Genomic DNA, 22,079 nt, shown 5'->3' on the forward strand with positions numbered 1-22,079 from the left:
CAACAGTATAACATCACTATGAGCGGGAAGTCAGAACGTACGTGATGGTCCTTAACAACAACAGTATAACATCACTATGAGCGGGAAGTCAGAACCTACTTGATGGTCCTTAACAACAACAGTATAACATCACTATGAGTGGGAATTCAGAACCTACTTGATGGTCCTTAACAACAACAACAGTAGAACATCACTATGAGTGGGAAGTCAGAACCTACTTGATGGTCCTTAACAACAACAACAGTAGAACATCACTATGAGTGGGAAGTCAGAACCTGCTTTATGGTCCTTAACGACAACAACAACAACAGTAGAACATCACTATGAGCGGGAAGTCAGAACGTACGTGATGGTCCTTAACAACAACAACAACAGTATAACATCACTATGAGCTGGAAGTCAGAACCTACTTTATGGTCCTTAACAACGACAACAACAACAACAGTATAACACCACCTATCCCACATCTTCCCTGTGTTTCTTGGGTCCGTTTCTCCTCCTTCTCCAACCCTTCTGAATTTTGTCTTTTGGTAAATTCTGCACTTTTGATCTCTAATGGTTGGCCATTCTGTGGTGTTGCTGTCCCTCCTATATGCCTATATATCATCTTTATTGTTGTTGTTGTGAAGTGCCACCGAGTCGGTTCCAACCCATAGCGACCCTGTATAGGGTTTCCGAGGAGCAGCTGGTGAGCTTAAGCCACCGACCTTGCAGTTCAAACTGCTTTGCAGTCTGGTGCATTAACCCACTACTTGGCTGAAACTTGTGCTACAGGTCTGCGTTCAGTCCCAGACCTAAAGGATGATGAAGGTCAGTCTCGGGTTCCACCAGTCTCTATCTGACCTGGAAGCTTTGTCTTTTTTTCTTAATTTTGAATTTAGTTTCCTATTTTCGCCACTCTATCTCAGACCTAATTTGATCCCTTTTTGAGCACTTGGTTGCGGTAGACAGACACCATCTAGCTTTTCTGGTCTCAGCATCACGGAGACTGATGTTCACGTGGGCTTTTTAGTCCATTGGACTTGTTGTTTCCAAGCAACTTGAATTTTCATCCCGCTTCTTTCCTCCGGACAGGGAGAGAGCAATAGTTGCATCTTAGATGGATGCTCCTGCGCTTTTACGATCCCAGGCACTTCTCACCAGAGTAGGAGGTACAGCATTATCTTTGTGGATTATGTTTTGTCAGTTGTGCCTGGACCCTGTGGTCCTGAGCCCCCAAACTCAGCCAGTCACTCTCTCAAGGTGTTTTGTAATGTCTAAGAAGTTTTCATAACTGTATGGTCTTCCACATTCATGGATCTGTTTTCATCAAAGGTAAATGCCCACATATTAGCATTCTCTGTCAAATGTTACATATTCATGGGTGTACTCTCCTTCCCACACCCACTTAGTCTTCATGTCTATCCATGTGGCTACCCATAGATCACTGCTATTGCAGGATTATGCACATAATGGTATTTATCTCTGTTGCCTTCATCAGTCTCTGTCCTCCTCCTGCCTTCCCCATCACCCAAGTTAACACAAGTCTACCCTTTAGCCAATGATTTTACTGTCCACATCTTCCCACCCCTGGTAACCATGAAAGAATCTTCCTTTTAGTGTGAAAACCTTTTCTTGACTTTTGACGGTAGTGTTCTCATACAATATTTGTCCTTTTGTGATTGGCTGATTTCACATAGCTTAACGTACTCCAGGGATTTCACAGATTCATTACTATTCTTTAACGTTAAGGAGAATACTAAAGGTGCCATGGACTGCCAAAAGAACCAATAGATCTGTTTTGGAAGAAGTACAACCAGAGTGCTCCTTGGAGGCCAAGATGGCTAAGCTTCATCTCTCATACTTTGGACATATTGTCAGGAGGGAACAATCGCTGGAGAAAGATGTCATGCTGGGTAAGATGGAGGGTTAGAGAAAAATAGGAAGACCCCCAACAAGATGGATCGGCCAGGTGGCATCATTGATGGCATCAAGTGTGGCAGCGATAGTGAGGTTGGCCCAGGATCGGACATTGTTTCCTTCTGCTGTGCATGGGGTCGCTATGAGTCGGTTCTGACTCGATGGCACCTGACAACCACAACAACAAGTATTCCATTGTGTGTACATACCAACTCATAGTGATCTTATGCACAGAAAAAAACTAAATACTGCCTGCTCCTGAACTAACTACACAATCAGTACATTTGAGCTCATTGTCACTGCCACTGTGCCAGCCCATCTCACTGACTGTCCACTTTCCCAAGCATGATGCCCTACACCAGGGACTGGCCCCTCCTGATATATGAGAGACGAAATCTGGTCATCCTGGCTTCTAAGGAGCTTTCTGGCTTTACTCCTTCCAACACACATTGCTTTGTTCTTTCGGCAATCGATGGTACTTTTAATTGTCTCCTACAACACAACTCAAATGCATCAATTCTTCTATAGTCTTCCTTATTCACTGTCCAACTTTCACATGCATATGAGGTTATTGAAAGTAGTATTGCTTGGGTCAGGTACACTGTAGTCCTCAAACTGACATCTTTGCTCTTGTTCATTTTAAGGAAGTCTTGTGTAGCAGATTTGCCTAATGCCATATGTTGTTTGATTACTTGACTGATGTTTCCATGAGCATTGATGGTTGATCTGAGCAAAAATGAAGTCTTTGACAACTTCAATTTTTTTTCCTCTATTTATATGGATGTTGTTTATTGGCCCCAGTGGTGAGGATTTTTGTTTTTGTTTTTCATATTGAGCTGCAAACATTAGCAAAGGCTGTGGTCTTTGATCTTTATCAGTAAATATTTTATGTTCTCTTCACTTTCAGTAAGCAACGTTGTATCATCTGCATTATCAAAGGTTGTTAATGAATCTTCCTTCAAACCTGATATCACATTTTTCTTCATATAATTCAGCTTCTCAGATTATGTGCTCAGCAAACAGACCGAATAAGTATGGTGAAAGAATACAACCCTGGCAAACACCTTTCCTAATTTTAAACCACCCACAATATGGCAGAGTGACAGAAGAGAGGTGGCATGTCCTTTATTTGTTGTTGTTAGGTACCATTGAGTCGGTACTGACTCATAGCGACCCTAGGTACAACAGAACAAAACACTGCCTGGTCCTGGGCCAACCCCACAATTGTTGCCACGCTTGAGCCCATTGATGTTGCCACTTTGCCAATCCATCTCGCTGGGGGTCTTCCTCTTTTTCTCTGACCCTCCACCTTACCAAACATGATACCTTCTCCAGCGACTGGTCCCTCCTGACAATATGTCCGAAGTATGAGAGATGAAGTTTGGCCATCCTGGCTTCCAAGGAGCACTCTGGCTGCACTTCTTCCAACACACGTTTGTTCTTTTCTATATATGTACACGTAATTCCACCATTCTTCTGTCAGTTTGTTGTACTGTGGTGGCTTGTGTGTTGCTGTGATTCTGGAAGCTATGACACAGGTATTTTCAATATCAGCAGGGTCACCCACAGTGGACAAGTTTCAGATGAGCTTCCAGATGAAGACATACTAGAAAGAAGGAGAATCGGACTAGTTCTGAATATTTAGTCACTGGAAACCTTATGAATAGCAGTGAAACACTGTCAGATATAGTGCTGGAAAATGAGCCCCACAGGTTGGAAGGCACTCAAAATGCAACTGGGGAAGAGCTGCCTTCTCAAAATAGAGTTGATCGTGGTGCCACAAATTGAGTAAATCCCTTGGGACCTTCATTTGCTGATGGGGCACAACTCAAAATGAAGAAAAGCAGCTGTAAACATCCATTAATAATTGGAACAAATGAAAACTCAGATCAAAGACCATAACCTACAGTATGGATTGCATCTCAATGTAAAGAAAACAAAAATCCTCACCACTGGACCAATAAACAACATTCTTATCAATGGAGAAAAGATTGAAGTTGTCAAGGACTTCATTCTTCTTCGATCAACCATAAACACTCATGGAAGCAGCAGTCAAGAAATCAAACGACGTATTGCATTAGGCAAATCTGCTGCACAAGACCTTTTGAAAGTGTTGAAGAGCAAAGATGTCACCTTGAGGTCTAAGGTGTGCCTGACCCAAGCCATGGTATTTTCAATAACCTCATATGCATGTGAAAGCTGGACAAGGAATAAGGAAGACCATAGAAGAATTGATGCTTTTGAGTTATGGTGTTGGAGGAGAATACTGAAAGTGCCATGGGCTGCCAAAAGAACCAACAGATCTGTGTTGGAAGAAGTGCAGCCAGAGTGCTCCTTGGAGGTCAGGGTGGCCAGACTTCATCTCTCATACTTTGGACATATTGTCAGGAGGGACCAGTCGCTGGAGAAAGACATCATGTTTGGTAAGGTGGAGGGTCAGAGAAAAAGAACAAGACCCCCAGTGAGATGGACTGGCCAAGTGGCAGCACTGATGGACTCAAGCGTGGCAACGATAGTGAGGTTGGCCCAGGATCGGGCAGTGTTTCATTCTTCTGTGCATAAGGTCACTATGAGTCGGTACTGACTCGATGGCACCTAACAACAACAACAATAGAATTTTCCATTTTGACCCCCTATCAAAATGTTCTGTAGGGTTTTCTTGACTCTCTTCTTTATGGAAGCAGATCAAGACAATGGGTTAACAGGTCAGCGTAAACCATTTGCACCACCCAAAGACAACTGTACTCATTTGTTGTTGTTGTTATGTGCCGTAGAGTCGGTTCCGACTCATAGCGAGGCTGTAGATCTCTACGGGAGCAGAACACCTCCTCTTTCTCCCGCAGAACAGCTGGTAGTTTCAAACTGCTGACCTTACGGTTCACAGCCTGATTCATAACCACTATGCTACCAGAGCTCCTTTACTCATTAGAGTTCCAAAAAATGTTCCTTGAATGAGTGAATCTGGTTTCCATCTTGTGAATTCCAGAATGCTCTTTCAATTCCTGCAGCAGGAGGATGTATTTAGTCCACTGCCAGTGGTGCTGTGGGTTAATGCACTGGAATGCAAGGTCGGTTTGAGCCACAAGGTTGGCAGTTCAAGTTCCCCAGATGCTCCTCGGAAACCCTATGCAATGTGAATGTGAGTCAGAACCGACTCAATGGCACTTAACAATAATGAGTGCTTGTAAACATGAACTTGGCCATGACTTTGATCCAAATGGATATCTTTCTCTTCCTTCCCCAATGCAGCTGCTGCACCTGCCCTGCTTCCCTTCACCCTCAACTTCACCATCACCAACCTGCGCTACACAGATGACATGGGACACCCAGGCTCCTCCAAGTTCAACGTCACTGAGAGGATCCTGCAGCACCTGGTGAGGGCCCCATGATGACCACCTGGTGACCCCACCTCGTACCTGCCCACACAATCACCCAGGCTCTTGTCCCTCCTGCTCACCCCCTTCTCTTTCCCCACCAGCTTGGGCCCTTATTCAATAAGACCAGTGTTGGTCCCCTCTACTCTGGCTGCACACTGACTTCACTCAGGTGAGTCACCTGACAGTACAGCTATTTGTGGTACAAGTGTTGCCAGACCCAAGTCATTTGTTTGGTTTCCTTCTTACCCTGCTGGATATAGCATCCTCAGGAGAGTTGGAATTCAGGAGGTGCTTGCTCCAGGGTGAAGGCATCTTCTGGTCTCCACTCCCACCTCCAGACTCTGGAGAGCTCACCAACTGACTGGCCCCTCTGAGATATCCTTGGGATGTTGAATTCTGTCCCCAGGGATTCTCTCCAGATAAATGTGCCTTAACCTCTCACTTTAACCCCATAGCCTGCTCTTTGCCTATCTCAACCACTTCCTATTCTACCCCTAAAGAATCTGGGGTATACTATTCATTGTCATCCACCCCCCATCCTCCATCCACAGGCCCAGAAAGGATGGGGAAGCCACCAGAGTGGACATCATCTGCACACATCGCCCTGACCCTGAGAGCCCCAGTCTGGACAGAGAATGGCTTTATTGGGAGCTGAACAAGCTGACTGATGGTGTTACACAATTGGGCCCCTACATTCTGGACAATAACAGTCTCTATGTCAATGGTGAGAGGCTCTGCTGCCGTGGGAGCCGCTTCTCTATTGCTGAGCGAGTCCTGCTAGGGCAAGTCTCTGCCTTAAGCTCAGGCTTCCATCTGGGTCTCTCCTGTTGGAGAGCTTTGAGTAAGGCCTCTGTCTCTCCTTGGCTACACAGGAGACTCTGTGACCTTTGATCCCTGCCAGGTGGGGGCCTGTCTTCCTTGTAAGATATCACAGATGTCATGGGTCAGCCACCATCTCTCCTGTGACAAGCTGGCTCCTTATTAAATCTCCCCCTTCCTCTTCTTCCCTGTCTGCAGATTATACCCACGGGGCATCAGCCACAAACAGTGAGTATTATGGACTCCAATTTTCTTATGTTCCTGGGACCATTCCACATCTCCTAAACAACAGCAGTTGGTGGGCCTGCCAACTTCTCCACCCACTACTTACCATCAGGAAGGAAAAGGGTCCAGAGGACATACATAGAATGTGGACTTGTTGCCTTCCTTTGGGGTTCTGTTTCCAGGCTAAGAGGGTCGTAGAAAGAGCTATACATTCCCATAACTTAGCACCCCCACCCCCACCACCCACTGCCAGTTCCTTAGAGCTACTCCCCTTGGATTTCACTCCTGGTGTTTCTTCTCCAGCAGGTGTGACCTCCACATCCTTCCCAGCATCCTCTCTGGTACCTCCCTTCACCACCAAGCCCACAGGTAGGAAAGACTGCAGGCTCTTATTAATAACAGAAGCATTTCTCCATTCTTACTTGCACAAATCATTTCTTCCTTCATTGTTCACTCAGTCTCCCTGAGAGAGTGTATCCATTTATGTGGATTCTATGGACCACCTATCATCTTGGTGCCCAAATCTACACCCCACCGTGACTCCCGACCCCCTTTTCCACCCACTTGATAAAACATCACTGAGGCCACTTGGTCTCAACATGTCCACCCTAAAGTTATATGCTGCACTGCCTGCTCTTTCACTCATCACCAAAGCAGAGGCCGGCCTGCCAACCTTGAGCCCTCCCCTCACCAATTCCTCATCTCCTACATCCATCTATCGACAAATATTACCTCTTCTCCCTCCTGACTATCTCCCAAGTTCTTTGTCTGTGTCTGCTTCAACTCTGCCTTCAGTCAGGCCACCAGCCTCTTTTGCTAGGGTGACTGCAGTAGCCACTATTATACCTGTGTTGTTGTTGTTGTTGTGAAGTGCCATCAAGTCGATTCGGACCCGTGGCAACCCTGTATAGGGTTTTCAAGGAGCAGCTGGTAAGCTTGAACCACCAACCTTGCAGTTCAAACGACTATGTAGTCTGACTCATTAGCCCACAGCGCCACACCAGCACCAAACTCACGTCATTGATTCAACTCCGACTCGTAGCCACCCTGTAAGAGAGTTTTGAACTGCTCCGCATGATTTCCAGAGCTGTAAATCTTCATGGAAGCAGAGGGTCTCATCTTTTTCCTGCAGTGTGACTGGTGGGTTCAAGCGGCCTATGTTTAATTCACTGCAGCATGGGCACTCCTTAGTGTCTGTGTATGTCCATGTGATTCCAGTCTTCTTGACAATCTTTGAATACCTCCACCTGGTCTCAACCTCGGTTCTGTTAGTCATGCCTAACCTTCCAGGCTCATGTCTACACATCCATGTAGTGACAATGAAACGACTTCAAGCTCTTCTGTATAGTTTTTAGGCCCTAAAACCAGGCCTTTGCTCAGGTGATTCCTCCTGACTGGAGAACTTTTTCCAGTTATCAGTTACCGTTAACCTAACTCTTACCCAGCCTTTTGGCCAAACCTGAAACGATGCTTCCTTTTTGAAACTTTCCTGATTGCATGGGTTTTGTGTACTTTCTTGACACATATGCTTCCTGGTTTCTCCTGTAATGTAAATGTCTCGTCTCTTTCTTGGCCATGATACTGAGTAATCCATGATACTTAGTAATCTGGTGCTGCTATAGCAGAGATGCCACAAATCAATAGCTTTAGAGAACAGAAGTGTATGTATGTTGTCAGCATTTCAGAGGCTACATGCACTGCCTTGGGGAAAGGTCCTGTCTCTGTCAGATCTTAGTGCAGATTCTTGTCTCTTTCTGCTTCTGTCCCCAACATTCTTTGGTTCCCTAAGAATCTATACATGGCATCTGTCTTCCCTTGTTCACGCTTGTCCTTCTGTGTCTTATCTGTTGTTTTAATAATTCAAAAATAATTAGGTTTAGAACACACCCTGCATTGATATAACCTTATTAACATGACAAAGAAAAGCCTGTTCCCACACTGACTGGATTTCATGCATAGTTGATACAAGTTAGGATTCCAACACATATTTGGGGGCGGGGACACAATTCAATCCATAGCATATTCATCTATGAACCCAAAGAGACCTCACAGAGCTTTGCATCCAATCCAAAACCAAATGTCAAACCTGTTGCCGTCAAGTGGATTCTGACTCATAGTGACCCCAAGTGTTACAGAGTAGACAAGTGCTGCATAGGGGGGTTCTTGGCTATAAGATTTAAGGAATCAGATCACCAGGGTGGGTTCAAGTGGTCAACCTTTAGGTGGGTTATTGTTGTTGTTAAGTGCCATCAAATCGGTTCTGACCCATAGCAACCCTGTATAGGGTTTCCGAGGAGCAGCTGGTGAGATTGAATCGCTGACCTTGCAGTTCAGATGGCTTTGCAGTCTGGCGCATTAACCCACAGCGCCACCCCAGGACTTCCTCATTGTAAACCGCCCGTTGTTGTTAAGTGCCACCGAGTCAGTTCTGGCTCACAGCGATGCTACATAGGGTTTCCAAGGAGTGGCTGGTGAATTTAAACCGCTGACCTTGCTGTGCAAACAGACATTGGGGTCCAGTGTTTATCCTAGAGCGTCACACCCGCACCCCTTTAACCACCCATGTGTCGTTGTTGCTAAGTGCTGTCAAGTTGGTTCCAACTCATAGTGACCCTGTAGAGGGTTTCCAAAGAATGGCTGGTGGCTTTGTGATTCGTAGTCCAGTGCTGATCTGACAGCACCACAACAGCAGTCATTTGTTGTTGTTGTTAGGTGCCATCAAGTTGATACCAACTCATAGCGACCCTATACACAACAGAACGAAACACTGCCTGATCCTGGGCCAACCTCACAATTGTTGCCACACTTGAGCCCATTTATGCTGCCACTTTGCCAATCCACCTCATTGGGGGTCTTCCTCTTTTTTTCTGACCCTCCACCTTACCAAACATGATATTCTTCTCCAGTGACTGGTCCATCCTGACAATATGTCCAAAATATGAGAGATGACGTTTGGCCATCCTGGCCTCCAAGGAGCACTCTGGCTGCACATTTTCCAACACAGATCTGTTGGTTCTTTTGGCAGCCCGTGGCACTTTCAATATTCTCCGTCAACACCAGAACTCAAGAGCATCAATTCTTTTACAATATTCCTTATTCACTGTCCAACTTTCACATGCATATGAGGTTATTGAAAATACCATGACTTGCATCAGGCACACCTTAGTCCTCAAGCCAACATCTTTGCTCTTCAACATTTTAAAAAGGTCTTGTGCAGCAGATTTGCCCAGTGCAATATGTCATTTGATTTCTTGACTGCTGCTTCCATGAGTATTGATGGTTGATCCAAGAAGAATGAAGTCCTTGACAACTTCAATCTTTTCTCCGTTGATAAGAATGTCGATACATGCATTGTTGTTGTTGTTAAGAGCTGTTGAGTCGGTTCCAACTCATAGCAACCCTGTATAGGGTTTCCTAGGAATGAGTGGTGAGTTTGAACCACCTATCTTATGGTTCAAACCAACCTTGCAGTCCTGTGCTTATCCTACAACACCACACCAGAAGTCCAAATAGGGGTCATTAAGTGTTTTTTGGTGAATGAGTCAGGGTTCCCAAATCTTCTGAATTCCAGAATGCTCCCTTATTCAAACCTGGAGCCAGTAGTTGTATTGACTCTACTGTTAGTCCTTATGGCCAGATTCCAGGCAAATGTGACTATTACTATGGATGTCTTCAAGGAGCTCTGGTAGCATAGTGGTTACGAATCGGGCTGCTAACCTCAGGGTCAGCAGTTCAAAACTACTAGCTGCTCCGCGGGAGAAAGATGAGGTGTTCTGCTCCTGTAAAGATTTAGAGCCTCAGAAACCCTGTACAGAGTCACTATGAGTCAGAACCGACTCCACGGCACATGACCACCAGCAACCACCATGGATGTCTTCAAGTCCTGGTGAGGCGCTGTGGGTTAATATTGCTGGACTACTAACTGTGAAGTCAGTGGTTCAGACCCACCAGCCATTCCTTGGAAACCCTATACAGGGTCACTATGAGTTGGAACTGACTCGACAGCACTTAACAATAATAGCGTGGACATCTTTCTCTTCCCCAATGCAGCTGCTGAACCTGCCCGGATTCCCTTCACCCTCAACTTCACCATCACCAACCTGCGCTTCATGGATGACATGGGACGCCCAGGCTCCTCCAAGTTCAACTTCACTGAGAAGATCCTGCAGCGCCTGGTGAGGGCCCCACAGTGACCACCTGGTGGCCCCACCTTGTATCTGCCCATGTAGCCACTCACCTCCTGCTCATGTCCTCCCCTTTGTTCACCAGCTTGGGCCCTTGTTCAATAAGACCAGCATTGGCCCCCTCTACTCTGGCTGCATACTGACCTCACTCAGGTGAGACCCCTGGATGGAGAAATTCAGCACGTTGGGTGGACCTTCATTCAGAGAACCCCATTTCTGTGACTGTCAACTTCATGACCTCTTCATGACCAGATAACTAGCTCAAGCTTTAGAGGCAAGGCACCATGTTTACAGTTTATGGCCTGCCGATGGTATTGCATTATGCATGGGAACTCTCCTTGGAGAAGACAGCCTGTCTCCATGCTCACTGTCCCAGTAGTGACCATGTTTCTCAGGTGAGAAACATCTAGGGGATCCCCTTTCAGATTCAGAGTTAGTTGCTTCAGTATCTCTCCCTCAGACTCTTCCCTTCCATTCTTTTCCTCTCCACACCTGGAACGTTCTCATCTCCTTCTTGGTATGTCCCCATTCTGTTTTCTGCAGGGCTGAGCAGGGCAAAGCCACCACTGGAGTGGATGCAGTCTGCACCTACTACTCTGACCCCGAGGGTCTTGGGTTAGACAGAGAGCAGCTCTACTGGGAGCTGAGCCAGTTGACCCATGGCGTCAATCGACTGGACTACTACAGTCTAGATCGGAACAGTCTTTATGTCAATGGTAAGGTGCTATGCCACAGCTGGGGTCTGTCTCCTGGTTGATGTCTTGTGTTTCCAAAGCTGTGAGGAAGGCCTCAATCTCCTCAGAGTGAGCATTAGTCTGCCTTTCCCCCCGTCCTGAGTCTGGTTTCATATTCACTGTGGTGAATCAAAGCCCTAATGGGGTTAAGGACTGGGTCACATCACTGCATTCTCGTACACTGGATACCTCTTTCCTGACCTTGCCGCCATTGTTTCCTCCCTCTGCTTCTCTTGAAGAAGTTCCTAATACTCTCTTTCCTTTAGCCTTTGAAGTTTTCAAGGTTCATCCATGGTGTAACAGGTGTACGCTTAAGTCAAAAAGTATTACTATAATAGTTCCAGTTCATACATGCAGATTTTTTTTAAGTGTTTAAAAATGTCTCTGCCTTCAGTGAATGGCTATAGACCAGTTCTCTGAGTTTCATTAGAGTTCCCTAAAAAAAAAAAAAAAAAAAAAAAACAATCAAAACATGGCTCCTGAGGGGATTTGCTGGGTCAGTTAAATTCAAAGCAGAGAGATCAGCTCAGTATGCTATGGTGACTATTTTGGGGGATTCCAAAGAAGTCGTCTTGATAGAGTTTTCGTGGGAGGTTATTAGGAAGAAGTTTTAAGAAAATTAAAAGCTGCATTGGTCATTCTTCAAGAGTAGCAAGGGCTGTTCCCGTAAGAATTTTGTTGGGAAACCTTATCCCATCCACCCTACAATCTTGCCCCTTGAGATTTCTTTTTGTTCCCCAAACTCAACGAACATTTCAAAGGAGCATGATTTGAGTCCCTCAAGGGTGCCCAAACTTCTGTTTTTATGTCCATCCAAGAGCTCAGAAATCTTCAGGGAAGGATTGCGAGATGGAAAGTTCACCTTCAGAAGTGTATAGACATAGATGTAGGGTTAGGGTGAGAAACAGCACCTTCATATTTAAATGTTTTTATTTAATAAAGGTTTCGGTGATTTTGTAGGAATTGCTTTTGACTTACCCTTGCCTCAGCACTTCCGCCCATGCATTCATGCATTCCTTTATGCATTCACACCACATTTTGTTTATCTATTCATCTGTTGATGACATTTATCCTGGCTCTTAGTAATAGTGCTACAATGAATATTGAGGTGATTCTTATCCCTGATCTATTCCCGAATCTCTTGGTCTTTTCTCTCTGCAGGTTACACCTATGACGCCTCAGCCACCAGTGAGTATTCGTAACACTGATTTCCTGGGTCCTGTCCCCACTTTGATAGGAAATCTGGTTCTCCTTTGCTTCCTACACTTAGTGAAGGAAATATCTGGGAATTCCTCTAAAAAGTCACCTCCTTCTCCTGGCTTCTTGAGGAGATTCCTGGTCCAGGGTGAAGAGGGTTTAGACACAGATGTAATGCGGCCCTCACGTGGTTTTAATTTTAATCCTAGAAACTTGCCCAGCTATTCTCTGTTCTTATCCTATTACTTTTCATCTTTCTTTGTCTTTTCATCTTTCATGTTGGGTTTTTTTTTCTTATTGTAGTAAAACAATAGACAACATTGGTCAGTTCAACAATGTTCACGTGTACAGTTCAGTGACCTTGATTGCATTCATTAAGTTGGGCAACCAGAACCAGGATCCTTTCCAAGTTAGTTCACCATTATTATCAGAAACTCAGTGCCCCTAAGCAATAGCTCTCCTTCCTCTCCTCCCTCTCACTCCTAGTAACCACTATTAAGCTTTGGAGTCTATATATTTGTCTATTTCATATGAATGCTGTTGTACTCCTAGTACCCTTGTCTAGGGTTTCCAAGGAGTGGCTGATGGATTTGACCTTGAGGTTAGCAGTCCAGTGTTTATCCTACACCACCACCATACCAGGACTCCATATGAGTGGGACCAGATAATATTTATCCTTGTGTGACTAACTTATTTTGCTTAGCATAATGTTTGCCAGGTTCATCCATGTTGTATACTTTATTTCTTTTTATTACTGCATGATCCATTGTAAATGATAGACAGGGTGTTTCCAGTGTTTAGCTAATTGATGGACAACTAGGGTATTTCCAGGGTTTAGCTGTAGAGTCCTGATGTGGAGCTGTGGGTAAATGTGTTGAACTGCAAAGATGGTTCAAACCATATGGTTGGTGATTCAAGCTCACCAAACCTTGTACAGGATCGCTCTGAGTTGGAACCGATTCAATGGCACTTAACAACAAGTGTCTAGCTATTATGAATATTGCTGAAATGAACATTGATAGCCTTCTATTCATACCTCTGTTTGTTGTTGTGAGACTTTCTTAATATTACTTTTCCACCTGTGGTTGAGTTTTCAGCTAACATTTATTGAAACCAATGACCTTCCAGACACCATGTTAGGAGAGTTACAAACACTAACTTTTTAATCCTCACCTTAACCACGTGATTTAGCTCCATTTAACAGATGAGAAAACTCAGGTTCAGAAAGACTAAGTCTCCTTCTAAGGCCACATTGCAAATAAATAACAGAACCAGAATTTCATACAGTCCAACTCGTTGTCTAATTCTCTAAAAGGCATGCCAGTTTGGGGAATATGCTTCTTCGGTTGTTGTTGTTAAGTTTCATCGAGTCAGTTCCAACTCATTGCAATCCCGTACAGGGTTCTCAAGGAGTGGTTGGTAGGTTTGAACCACTGACCTTGTAGTTAGCAGTCCTATGCTTATCTTACAATGCCACAAGTTCTGCAGTTCCAACCCACCAGCCACTCCTTGAAAACCCTGTACAGGGTCGCTATGAGATGGAACCAATTCACCAGCACTTAACACTCTTGCAGTGATGTTCAAGGGTCACACTCCCTTTGCATTCTTAGAAAGCCCTGTGATGATCACCATGTTCATTGTCAAGAATTGATGGCCCTTGAATTAGGACTGTGTTTTGTCTCAGCCCTGTCAAAGCCTCCTTAGTCTCTTACATCTTATCCTCCATTGCTCTCTCACACCACAGCAGAAGTCGGGCCCTCTGAGGTGTGATAACAATAATCACTTGCCAAGTGATAGGGGAAAATCACCCAATACCAGCTCCATGAGAACATATGTTTTGTTTATCACTGTCTCTCCAGCCATCCTAACAGTGCCTGCAACATTATGTGGGGAAGGAAGGAACTATGGATCTGTGGGTGGCTGAAATGAGGGGGAAATGAATGGAAGAAAGAATGAAGGGAGAGAAAGAAAAAAAAAGGGGTGGATGGCTGAAAGAAGAAAGAAGGGAAAGATAGATGGTGGATAGAAGGAAGGAAGGCAGAAAAGAGGAAGAAAGAAGAAAGATTAAGAGGTCCAAATGATTAATAATAGAATATCAGAAATGGACAATACACTGAAAGGGCAAAGGAGTAGAACTGAAGAGACAGAAGCCAGAACTAGTGAGCTAAACAGTACTAAAATAGAAGAGCAAACACAAAAAAGGACAAAAAAAATCTGAAGAAGGCCTAAGATTCATGTTGGATAACATGAAGAGAAATAATATAAGAATTATTGGTATTCTGGAACAGGAACAATCACACAAGTCCACAGAGGAGATAGTTGAAGAGCTTCTGGAAGAAGAAAAACCAGTGGCTAAGATAGGTGGGTGCATGGAAGAGAAACTGGAAGGAAGAAAGAAAGAAGAAAAGAGGGTTGGAAGGATGGACAAGAGGGTACATGGAAGGAAGAGTGGAAATAAGGAAGGAATGATGGGAAGAAGGAAGGAAAGAGAGATGGATGAGAGGAATAGGAAGGGATGGGAAGAAGCACAAACAGAAGGAAAGACTGATAGATGGAAGAAAAGAAAGATCCAAAGAAGGAAGAAAGGGTGAAAGGAGTGAAGGAAAGACAGACAAAAAGATGCCTGGAAGGAGAACTGAATGAAAGAAAGAAAAGAGGAAGGAGGGAGGGAGAGGAGGTGGGCAGGGGTTGAGTTTTTCTTAAACATTTAACCCTGACCCCAGTATCTCTTCTAGATCAAGTTAGATGGATCTGGTCTCCCCTGCAGCATGTTTCACTTTTGCTACCCCTATGGGCTCTGCATAGTCACTCCACTATTGTGTAGTGTGCCAGCTACACAGCTCTGAGGTCCCTGGGGTTGGCAAATCTGGGTCCAAACTCAGATGCACCCTGCCTCCAGTCCTGTGACCCTGGACAGGCAACCATTGCTGGGCTTTGTTCGACGCGGATACTTCTAGTACTCAGCTTCTGTGTATATCCATGTAAAAAATATACTTCCAATGTGCTCGCTAACTTATTGTGCATAAAACACACATAACGCTTCACTCTGTACCTGGTACTGCTCTAAGCGTTGAAGTGCAGAGAGTTTGGTGTGGATGTTAAGGTTTTCCTGCTGCAGTTGTTGTCAGTGTCATTACTAACAAATGTGTGCTGTTGTTGTTATGTGCCTGTTGTTGTCAGTGTCATTACTAACGAATGTGTGCTGTTGTTGTTATGTGCCATAACGTCATAACATCCCTGTGTATGGCTTCCGAAAGTGGCTACTGGTAGGTTTATACTGCAGCCTTGAGGTTAGCAGTCCAGTGCTTATCCTACAGCACCATACCAGGACTAGTAGAAGATTGTTATGCCTGACTGTAAATGCAGGGGAGTGAGAGACAGAAAGACACAGAGACACAGAAAGAGACACAGACAGAGATGGGCGCAGAGAGACTGAGTGAAAATGTTGAGGATATCTGGTTCCACATCAGTGTGCCGGGATTGAGCCTTGCCTTCTTGGAAAGAACAAAATGATCAGTGTTTTCACTGAGTACCCCCCACCTACACCCGGGTAAAAAGGGATCATCTCGATGCCCCAAATCCTTAAGCATCATCCTCTCCTTTCTCTACCCTGCTCCCCTCCCCTGATTTCCTGCTGGAGTTAAATGGTTGGTGCACTTGGCTGCTAACCACAAGGTTGAGGGTTTGAATCTACCAGTGGTGTCTTGAAAGAGGGGTCTGACAAACTACCTCTAAAAAAGTAGCCATTAAAAACAGTTCTACTCTGACACGCATGGAGCCCACCGAAGCAGGTTTAGTTTTTCTTGATTCCCCGCTGGAGTTGTCTCCACCATCACCTAATGGCCTCAGGCTGATCTGGAGGAGGACATGGTGGCCTGGCAGGCCCCTCCCTGAGCCTTGTCTCTCTCCCCTACCACAGCTGGGGAAGTCACGGAGAAGCTATTCACCCTGAACTTCACCATCAACAACCTGCGCTACTCAGCCGACATGGGCCGCACTGGCTCCCTCAAATTCAATATCACCGATACCCTCATGCAACACTTGGTAAGAGGCCTGCCTTCCCAGCCCAGCACTCTTGCTCGTGGTGTTGGACTAACACTGACTCTTTCTTGCTCTTCCAGCTCAGCCCATTGTTCCAGAGAAGCATCCTGGGTGCCCGGTATACGGGCTGCCGGGTCACAGAACTAAGGTGAGATCCCTGTCATTCTTACATGTCTCTTCCTCTCTCCACCACTGAGTTATTTGGGATTCTGACCTCTGACCACCAGGAAGTCACCAGGACTGGCTGTGGACTCTCTCTATGAAGTGTCCTCTTTTGCATTCTTTTTTTTTTTTTAGTTTTTATTGTGAATTGAGTGATAGTTTACATGGGAGGACATCAGCTTTACACTCATCCTATCATATTTCATTTCATTCCCATGATTTCAATCCCCTCCATGCATCATCATTCAACAGCATTGGCTTCCAATCCCTCTGTTTCTGTGTTTTTGTTTTTTCTGTTTTTGGATGTACACCAAAACACTCAGGAATATATAACCATTCAAACAACCAAAGGGTAGACCCTGCACACCAGCCCCCCAGCTATCAGCACATAGCCCCTCTCCTTCCATGAGTCTAGAGTCCCCAGCCACTCCATCTCTCCATGTCATTGTCTCTGCCTCCATCTCTGGCATCGCTGCTTCTCTGGATAGGGTCCCACACTCCACTCTTCTTCCTTGATGGTCCTAGGGTCCTCCACTCCTAGACATCTGCATTCATTTTTACTCTCCCATCTCTGGGCCAGCTTGTGTTCCATTGGCACAGTCCCTAGATGGCGCAAATCGTCTGTGTTCCAGTGGTGATGGTGGTGTGGTGGTGGTGGTGGTGTGCCGAGTCGGTTCTGATTCATAACAACCCTGTATAAGGTTTCTGAGGTTGCAGATCTTTACAGGAGGAGAAAGCCTCATCTTTCTCCCATAGAGTGAGTGGTAGATTTGAACTGCTGACCTTGCAGTTAGCAGACCAGCTCATAATCCACTCTAAAAAGTTGGCAGCTTGAACCCACCCAGCAGTACTGCTGAAGAAAGGCCTGGTGATCTACTTCCGTGAAGATTATAGCCAAGAAAACCACATGCAGCACACACGGAATTCTCGTGGGTTGTAACTGACTTGACAACAAAGGATTTTGGGTTTGTTTTTCAGTCCCTAGTGGGTATGGATTGCATCTCAATGTAAAGGAAACAAAATCCTCACCAATGGATCAATAAACAACATTCATATCAATAGAGAAAAGACTGAAGTTGTCAAAGACTTCATTTTTCTTTAATCAACCATCAACACACATGGAAGCAGCACTCAAGAAATCAAACAATGTATTGCATTAGGCAAATCTGCTGCCCAAGATCTTTTTAAAGTGTTGAAGAGCAAAGATGTCAGCTTGAGGACTAAGGTGCGCCTAACACAAGCCATGGTATTTTAACTAACCTCACGTGCATGTGAAAGCTGGACCGTGAATAAGGAAGACTGTATAAGAATTGATGCATTTGAGTTATGGTGTTGGAAGAGAATATTGAAAGTGCCATGGGCTGCCAAAAGAACTAACAGATCTGTGTTGGAAGAAGTGCAGTCAGAGTGCTCCTAGGAGGCCAAGATGGCTAGACTTTGCCTCTCATATGTCAGATATAAGAGTCTTGTGGTTCAATAGTGAATAATTGCCATCAGGACTGATTGTGAGTGTTGCAAATGTAAAGGTAGACATTTTGTAACAAAAGGAGGGGAGTGGTTGATCTTGCAGTCCAGGAGTGGAGGACCCTGGGACCATAAAGGGAGAAGAGGAGAGTGCGGGACCCTATCCAGAGAAGCAGTGATGCCAGAGATGGAGGCAGAGACGATGATATGGAGAGATGGAGCAACTGAGGACTCTGGACTCAAGGAGAGAGAGGAGCTGTTGGGGGGCAGGCTTGCAGGGTATACCCTTTGGTTGTTTGAATGGTTGTATGTTCCTGAGTGCTTTGGTGTACATCAAAAAAAGCAACAATGACAATAAAAGATAATGCAGGGAATGAAACAAATGCTGTTGAATGATGATGCATGGAGGGGATTGTAATCATTGCAATAAAACAAAATCAATAGGATGAATGTAAAGCTGATGTTCTCCTTTGTAAACTATCACTCAATTTACAACAAAGACTTTTTAAAAAAATAAACAACAACAACAAAAGAAAGCTGCCCAAGGCAGAGGGAGGAGCATGAGCAAAGGTCATGAGGTAGTAATCCACCAGTGACAATGTTCTACACGCTACTTTGGTGAGTAGTGACTGAGATTTTAAACGGTCATGAGAGGCCATCAAAGGTGCAATTGTTGGTCTCTATCTGAAAGAAAGAAGAGTGATGAAAATTGAAGATGCTTGGAAAAAATTATTCCAGTGGACTAATGCACCACATGAACATCAGTCTCCATTACCTTGAGACCAGAAGTACTAGATGGTGCCCCGCCATCACTACCCAATGCTCCGAAAGGAATCACATTAGAAAATCCTTAATAGAGTGGGAGAAAATGTGGAACCGTACTTAAAATCATAAAAAGACTAGGCTTACCAGTCAGATAGAGACTGATGGAACCCTCACACTGACCCTTGGTCACCCTGCAAGTCTGGAATTGAACTCACTCCTGTGGCTCAGTTTTCAGCCAAGCAGTAGTTATATAGTGGAGACAACAACACTAGTGAGGTATACACACCATTCAATGGTCAACTACTTGAGAGCAAAAGGGCAGTACTTACCTAAGGTCAAGTTTAGAAAGGTTAGGAAAGAAGGACTAATGGAACTCAGGGAAAGAACCACAGGGAGGAAATTGGATAAGTGAGGTTACATTGGGGGAGTTGCAGTCATTGAGATTAAACATATGCTTTGTTGAACGTAAAACTGATGGTCTGTTCACTCAAGTCACAATTAAAGGCAGGGGGTGGTCATGGAGTGAGAACAAGCTTGGCATGTTTAGTGAACAGCAATGAGGCCAGTGTGGCTAGAGCAGAGAAGAAGTGAAGGAAACAGAGGGAGATGATCTTTGAGATCTCTGCTGGTTCTACAGCAAATAGGGTCTTGGAAAACTTGTAATATGAAGCAAGCACTGTGCTAGATGCTGGAGTTTTAACATAACAACTGGCTCAGTCCCTTGCCCTTTCGAGGTGACAATCTGGAGGGAACATGGATATATATATATATATATGATTACATAAAGGGCAACCAGGGCTATCAACAGTCAATGACCATGGAAGTAACAACTAAGAAACAAATGACATATTTCATTGGGCAAATCTGCTGCAAAGGACTTCTTCAGAATTCTGAGAGCAAAGATGATGGTGATGAATAAGCTACACTTGACCCAAGCCATGATGTTTTCAGCTGCCTCATATGTATGTGAAAGCCGGTCAATGAAAAAAGAAGCCAGGCAAGTTATCGATGCATTTGGATTGTGGTGTTGGTAAAGCATACTGACTATACTGTTAGACTGTGAACAGATGTGTGTTAGAAGAAATACAACAGGATGCTGCTTAGGAGCGAGGGGGTTGAGACTTCATGTTACTTACTTTGGACATATCATCAAGAAAGACCAATGGCTAGTAAAGACCAAAGAAAATCCTCAATGAGATGGGTTGACACAAAAGCCACAACAATGGATTCAAACCTACCAGTGACCATGAAGATGGCCCAGGATTGGGCAGCATGTTCTTCTGTTGGACATAAAGTCACCATGAGTCAGAGCTGATTTGACAGCAAGTAATTGGGTTGGAACCAACTGACTCTACAGCATTTAACAAATTAACAGCACAACAACCAGGACTGATGGGGAAGCACAGGGAACTAGGGGTCCTAGAGGAGGCCCGTGGCCCAACCTGGGAGGGTCCTTGAAGAAGAAAGCATCAACGTTGAGACATGAAAAATGACTGGGGAGTTACCCAGGTAAGCAGCATCTTCCAGACAGTAGTAACTGCTCATGCAAAAGCGCTGATTTAAGAGAATATAGTCAGGTGGAGATGGTCAGTGAAGCTCAAGGTTCGGCGGGTGAAGTATGCAGGGGCCATAGGTAGCTGTCATCCCCAAAACCAGCTTCTCCTTCATGTCCTTAGAAGCACCTCCCTCCCCAGGTCTGAGAAAGACAGTTCCTGGACAAGGGTGGATGCTCTCTGCACCTACCGGCAGCCTCCCAGTGGTCCAGGCCTGCATGCAAAGCAGTTATTCTATGACCTGAGCTGGCAGACCCGTGGTATCACCCGGCTGGGCCCCTACTCACTGGACAAGGACAGCCTCTACCTCAATGGTGAGTGGCTCTTCTCCTTACCTCCCTGGGCCTGCCCTCTCCCATCCCAGGAGGGTCTCAGTTTACTGACTCTCCAGGGAAAGTCTTGGAACAAATTCAAATATGAATCCTGACTCCACTACTAAGCTCCCAAAGCTACCTGCAAGGCTATTGCTGTTGTAAATGCTGTCAAGTTGGTCCCCACTCAGCGACCCCGAATAAGGTTTCCAAGGAGCAGATGGTGGCTTTGGACCACCGACCTTGTAGTCCCATTCTTATCCTACAGTGCTACGCCAGATCTCCACCTACAAGCCTAATCTTTAAATAATCACTTTTTTTTTTTTTTCAAGTTTTTATTGTGAAGTGAGTGAAAGTTGACAGGGCAGAGCATCAGTTTTACATTCAACAAATCATATACTTTGTTTCATTGCAATAATTATAATCCCCTTCATGTGCCATCAGTTAACAATATTCTTCTCTATTCACTTTAGCTTTTTTTTTTTAACAGTCAGGCATATATAATCATTTAAACCACCAAAGGGCACATTCTGCAAGTCTGCCAATAATCACATTTTACAGATGGAAAAACTGCGGCTCGGGTAGATTAAGTAATTTGACCAAGTACATGTAGCTTGAGAGTGGTGAGCTGGGCATGAACCTCAGATGTCAGAATCCAAAGCCTTGATGATTAACTCACAAAAGAATTTTCTGAGGGGAGGCCCAGGGAAAGGAATTCATTCCCACCTGTCTCCCCTCCTTGCCTCCTATGAGCATCTACCCCGAATGGGCCCCTGTACCTGGAAGGCAGGCAGGCATTTTGAACATCTAGGGTATCTACACTGCAGGCATGCTGGGTATCAGCATTAGAGTAGATGGTTCCCATCTGGGTTCTAGGAAGCTCAGGGTTGCCATGGTGAGGGTGCTAAGCTAACTTTCCTCCCTCATACTCCATCCCCAATCTGGGGACAGTGCCTGGCTCTCTCACTGTTGCCCCTTCAGTGAGCAAGGAGGATGTGGCCTTTAATAAGGACCCAAACCGCACTGCTGTCTAGTCACTTCTGATGCATAGTTACCTGTCAGAGTAGAACTGTCCCATTGGGTTTCTAAGACTGTAGAAATCTTTACAGGAGCTAACTGGCACATCTTTAATTGGCACTGGAAGATAAGCACTAGACCACAAGGTCGATTTGAACCACGACGTTGGTGGTTCAAACTCACCAGGCGCTCCTTGGAAACCCTATCCCGAGTCGCTATGAGTCTGAACCGACTTAACAGCAACAGCATTCTTGAGAGGAGCGGATTGCCACCTCTTTCTTCTATAAAGTGCCTTGTGGGTTCAAACGATCAACCTTTCAGTTAGCGGCCA

The 22,079-nt window shown here is 45.0% G+C and overlaps 1 protein-coding gene across 1 annotated transcript in view; it reads left to right on the top strand.

Annotated features, from left to right (window-relative positions):
- The window catches only part of MUC16 (mucin 16, cell surface associated), a 179,502-nt gene that overhangs the window by 136,982 nt on the left and 20,441 nt on the right, over positions 1–22,079 (top strand). Inside the window, exons 50-60 of the mRNA XM_006877563.1 lie at positions 5,149–5,273; positions 5,378–5,445; positions 5,828–6,000; positions 6,627–6,689; positions 10,371–10,495; positions 10,590–10,657; positions 11,048–11,220; positions 12,400–12,426; positions 16,355–16,479; positions 16,557–16,624; positions 20,562–20,734. Coding sequence (XP_006877625.1) covers positions 5,149–5,273; positions 5,378–5,445; positions 5,828–6,000; positions 6,627–6,689; positions 10,371–10,495; positions 10,590–10,657; positions 11,048–11,220; positions 12,400–12,426; positions 16,355–16,479; positions 16,557–16,624; positions 20,562–20,734 — 1,188 coding nt within the window. The remainder of the gene's footprint in view (positions 1–5,148; positions 5,274–5,377; positions 5,446–5,827; positions 6,001–6,626; positions 6,690–10,370; positions 10,496–10,589; positions 10,658–11,047; positions 11,221–12,399; positions 12,427–16,354; positions 16,480–16,556; positions 16,625–20,561; positions 20,735–22,079) is intronic.

This window comes from Chrysochloris asiatica, unplaced genomic scaffold, assembly GCF_000296735.1.
Source record: "Chrysochloris asiatica unplaced genomic scaffold, ChrAsi1.0 scaffold00530, whole genome shotgun sequence".
Classification (NCBI taxonomy): domain Eukaryota; kingdom Metazoa; phylum Chordata; class Mammalia; order Afrosoricida; family Chrysochloridae; genus Chrysochloris; species Chrysochloris asiatica.